The sequence below is a fragment of the Pterocles gutturalis genome, unplaced genomic scaffold (genome assembly GCF_000699245.1).
Source record: "Pterocles gutturalis isolate BGI_N339 unplaced genomic scaffold, ASM69924v1 scaffold13731, whole genome shotgun sequence".
NCBI lineage: Eukaryota > Metazoa > Chordata > Aves > Pterocliformes > Pteroclidae > Pterocles > Pterocles gutturalis.
In genome coordinates, this window is record NW_010100652.1 from 55,093 (window position 1) to 60,253 (window position 5,161).

Consider the following 5,161-nt stretch of genomic DNA (forward strand, 5'->3'; position numbering starts at 1 on the left):
TCCCCGGAGCCTTCTCTTCTCCAGGCTGCACACCCCCAACTCTCTCAGCCTGTCCTCGCACGGGAGCTGCTCCAGCCTCGGACCATCTCCGTGGCTCCTCTGGCCCCGCTCCAACAGGTCCAAGATGTTATTTTCTTCCTGTGAGTTAAATCCCCGCACTTTGTAACTAATACAGAAAAAGGGCAGAAATAGGAAAATCTGTTCCCCTGACACACACCCCTCGACTGATGGAGAATCTGAAAGAGAGCAGAACATGCTGCCGGCTGTTGTGTAAAGCTCTTGGTTCCTGACCTGCAGGAGTAAATCTGGTTTTGCATGTGGATTTATTTCCTCTGAAGCCTGCCGAGCCCTTGCAGCTCTTCCCTGGGTTTCTCTCTGTACGTGCGGCTCACGGAGCTGGCAAGGCTCCCCTAGTAACGAGAGATCGTACCTCCGTGGGCTTATCCGAAATGAAGATTGTTCATAAATAAAGCTGGGGTCTTTAAACTCATGTTAACATTAATCAGATTAATATAAAAGGGAAAAAGTCTGGCAAACGTTTCAGGCAGGGCTTGTTCTCCTTCCCGCTGGCTGCCTCCGTGGCTGGATGAGGATGTGCCAGGGGCTGTGGGATGGATCCTGGGGTGACAATGGGGTTTTCAGGGAAAATGGTACAAACTGGAAATGGGGTGTTGGCTCAGCAGACAGCCCCAAAACCTTCCATGCACCTACCACACGGCTGGGTTTGTCCCCAGCTCCTCTCACCTTCCCCCCTTGGCCAGGACAGGGGGTTGCTGAACTTTGGTTTGTGCTGTGACACGGAGGCATGTGCGCTCCCCGAGGTATTTTTATTTTGTCTAATGTAGCATTTGACATTTCTTATTAGCCATATGTATAGGTTTCATTTTTCTTTCAAGTCTTTCAGGGTTGTTGGGTTCTGGAGCCTCGGGAGACAGCACTGTGCTGATGGCCTGTGCCGTGTCCGGGCGTCCCTGCAGCCGGCTGTGATTAGTTACCTCTCGGTCCCATCAGATGTCCCCTCGCTCTTGTGTTATGAGAACAGAGATATTTATCTGTTAGGAAATAGGCATTGAGAAACTCTTCGTTTTGGGGGACGTCTCTGTCACGTAGCCACCTCTCTCATCTCTTAGGCGTGCACGCGCATGCATCGCTTCTGGTCCCTTCCCTCGATGGGAAATCTTAACAGGCAGAAATCATTTTCTTTGCCCTAGTCTGGACTTTTTTTTTCTTTCTGCTACATTCATTTTGAGTGGGACTAGAACTGACTGCAATATTCAAAATCAGAAGAGTTGTCTCCTGGAGGAGTGGTGATGGGTTGGTGGCCACCAGCAGAGCTTGTCCCCGCGCGCTGGGGTCCGTCTTGGGGCATGCGGTGGAGCTCACTGCCTCTGGGGCTCGGGGATCTGTAAACCTGGGTGGTCACAGCTTTGGGCAGACTGACGTGGTAGGAAACCTGGGGCTTCCACCAACTGCTTTTGTGCTTACTATTCCTAGGTTTAACCCCAGTAGCACTCACGACCCAACATCCACACAGGCGATGCCGGAGGGTTGGTTGTGGTCCCTTCATAAACTCCAACAAGCAGATGTTTTTTCGTCTATGCAGTTGCTAAATCTCAACACCATGCTCAGAAAGAGCATGTTGGGGATCTACAGCCTCTATCGCTGGTGTGCCAGAGCTGGCCTGTCAGCCATGGCCCCAAACACCCTGGAAGAACACATGGCCCCAGAAACGCCTGGGACATTGCAATGCCCTCGTTTCTCCTGCTCATTTGGACAAAATTTGCTCATTTCAGACCTTTTCTTTCCACCCCCTGATAGGTACCAGCCACCACTGGTGCCTGAGGCAGGCAGGGGCACCTCCTGGGACACAGAGAGTTGTACAAACCCAATTTAGCACCTCTCTGTAGCCCCCTTGGGCAGGGTGATGGCAGGAGCAGAGCCCCGGGCGCATGGTACTCATTTCTTGCTCTTGACTTGTTTGGAAGGGGGCGCAAGGAAGATTTGACCGGCTGCATAGGATAATTTTAAATCGGTCAAAAAAAGTTCACAGTAAAGTGATTTGACAATATGATAAATAAATAAATACCTTTTTTAATTACAAAGTGATATTCTCCTAACTCAGATCCAGGAGATGGTCCACTCGGACGCCACGTCCTTTGAGTCCAACCGCCAAGTGCCCCTGCTCAACCGCCCCGGGATGTTAGCCGGCCCCATGGGCGCGCTCAGCCAGTCGCAGCTGATTTCGCAGATGGGGATGCGGAGCGGTGTTACCCACGGTTCCCCATCGCCCCCGGGAAGTAAATCTGCTACACCATCTCCCTCCAGTTCTACTCAGGAAGAGGAGACAGAGTCACACTATAAGGTACGTGCGGTCACGCCTGTTTTAACAGACAGCCAGAGAACAGCCGATGATGATTTTCAGTGAGGGATAAGCTGTGCTGAATAATAGCACAGTCTTTTGGACTTGATTTTTTTTAAATAAATATATAGTGGGAGGCTTTCCCAAGGATGGGGATATTGTTTCAGGCTCGGGTGAGGTGCAGCATGGCAGGCTGGCACCCGCGCTTGGGTTGTGCATGCAGCAGGTTTGGCAATGAGAGCTGGGCTTTTCTCTCCACGGTTTGCCAGGTCCATCAAGCTGCGGAGTTTCCTCTGATGAGGATTTTGAGGAGCAAAGCAGGTTCGGGGTTAAGGTTCTGCAAATGCTCGAGTGCAAAATTAGATTTCTGGTGGCAGGTAGAGGAGACTAAAACAGGGAAGGACAATAAGGCAGGGTGGGATTTAGCTGAGTAAACCAGACATGGCTTGCTAAGAAAAAAACAAAACCCAAAAAAAAAAACCCAAAAAAAAAAACCAGAAATCAAAAGAGGAAGGGTCTTTTGCCTTTTAGTTCACCCGGGCAGTGTTTTAGGTTGTCAGCAACATCTCAGTGACACAGAGCCTGCCTCCACACCCAGCACAACTGCTGGGTTGGCATTAAGAAACCCAAGGCTTTCCTAGTGCTCTTGGGACATCTTGGTCATTGCCCATCTTTCTCAAAGTGCCCCAGCAAAGCAAACTCTGCGTGCTGTGTTCTGCGAGTCTTCCGTCTGTTATTCACTGAGGACAAATTGCAGCAATCGCAGGGTTGCTGCCTCTACCGCCGGCGGGTCTCCATGCCTGCAGGTCCATCCCTGGGCTCCCTGGAGGGCTTTGATTTAAAGCCTTTCGTGGAAGACCTTCTCTTGGAAGGTGCTGATCCAAGGATGACAGCAGAAGCACTGGTATTGTAACCCTGTCCTGCAAAAATAGGCAATTTTGACAGGATTTGAATGTCCAACCAGAGCAGCAAACAGTGCAGAGCTGGAAAACTAGGAAAACGCTAAAGACTGAGCAAAAACCTTTCCTTTTCCATGGAAATCCAGGCAAAGGTATTCCCATCATTCATGTAGTTTTTCATCCGTTGGCACCTTTCACTTCAGATCAGGACATTTCAAAGCAGGGTGGACACAAAAACTGAGTTTTCAGGAAAAAAAGAAAGGATGCAGGTGATGGAAAATAGCTGGAGTTTCTCAAACTCCATGATTCCACATTTGGGGGATGCTGTGGGACAGGTTGTGCCGCACATCCCCACGTCTGCCACCTCCCAGAGCCCATGTCACACAGCTCCAGGCAATTCTCTGGGAGCTGGAATCATTCACATCAGCAGGATATGAGCTTTAGCTTAGTTACACACCAGGTCCTCTTGCACTGCCTCTTAACATCACCCAGCTTTCCCCCTGGCCAGCTGGGGCCACGGGAGTCACAGGGAGGACACGGCTTTGGGGCTGGACCTTCTGTTCCCATTGAGCCAGCCATGCCCAGGCAGAGTTAGGAAGAATTTGGAGATGTCCAACTTATGACAACTTGCAGAGCTTTGAATTTTTTCTAATCCTAAATGCATGCCTCCTCATTTTTCTGCCCTGTAAACTACCCAGCAAGACAAGTGGAAGAGGAGTGATGTATCGGACGGAGGAAGGAGACCATAAGAGGCAGCAGAACCGCGGTGTGGGCTGCAGGTCTCTGCTCTCTATGCACAGCTGGTGTATTCACCCATTGGTCACTTTTTGTATGGCCATTACAGGTCTTTCTGCAACAAGTCATCACAGCAATGTCTAATGAGCAGGAATTAATCTTGTGGCCATGAAGGTCACACGTTAAAGAAATGAGTTTGATGCCAGCGGGTGGTTCAGGTCCAGCAGGTCATCAGAGCCAGGGAGCTTGGGATTTGAGGAGGTCTCCCAGCCTCACTGGTGCATTTACCTGCTTCACTGCTTTGCAGAGGGGTACACATGCTGGGAGGGAGAGGTGGTTATAGCCTGACCTCCAGCTGGACTAGCAATCTCTCTCCATAGTTATAAAAATCGTGGTGTCCAGGAGCTTCCTGCCTTTCATGGGCTTAACATAGAATCATGGAACGGTTTGGGTTGGAAGGGACCTTAAAGTTCATCCAGTGCCACCCCCTGCCATGGGCAGGGACCCCTCCCACCAGCCCAGGTTGCCCAAAGCCTCATCCAGCCTGGCCTTGAACCCCTCCAGGGATGGGGCATCCACAGCTGCTCTGGGCAGCCTGTTCCAGTGCTGACATGGGTTGGGTAGTTCAAGCATCCTCTGCAGTCCAGGGCTGGGCTGGTGTCTCACCCCAGTAAGACACACCGCGTGTCACACCCAGTAAACCACAGGAAAACCAGGCAGAGTCCTGACCTGCTCCCTCCTGGGAAGTACCAGCTCCAGGCAGCGTCTGTTTGCCATAAATCCCATTTGCTCTTCGGTGCTGCCTGAGCAGGACCGACTGTAAAACCGATGTTGCATCGCGCCCGTTCCCGGCTCCTTCGCTCGGTCAGCGGCGGTGCGGAGAGCAGGTCCCCCCGCGGCACTCCAGTGAATCAAAGGGATTACAGTTAGTTAAAATGCCATCCCACTTGCTAATGGGCTGAAGCCCTGTCATGGGTTTTTTTTTCCTCCTAATAAGCTACCCTTTCACCTCCAGGCCTCCCATTCAAGCCCAATTGGGCAATTTTAAATTAAATATGATTTTTTTTGGGGGGGGGGGCTCTCTGCTCATTCACTTACGGTCACTGTCTGTTTGACAAATGTCCCTGCGCTGATACTGAACTTAATGACCAGGCGAGAGCTGCTGAGC

General features: G+C 51.1%; 1 protein-coding gene across 1 annotated transcript in view; it reads left to right on the top strand.

Annotated features, from left to right (window-relative positions):
* Positions 1 to 5,161, top strand: part of TOX2 (TOX high mobility group box family member 2) — a gene marked incomplete at its 5' end in the record, with an annotated part of 62,932 nt that overhangs the window by 37,653 nt on the left and 20,118 nt on the right. The window contains 1 exon segment of the mRNA XM_010080692.1: positions 2,123 to 2,362. Within this exon segment, the coding sequence (XP_010078994.1) occupies positions 2,123 to 2,362 (240 nt within the window).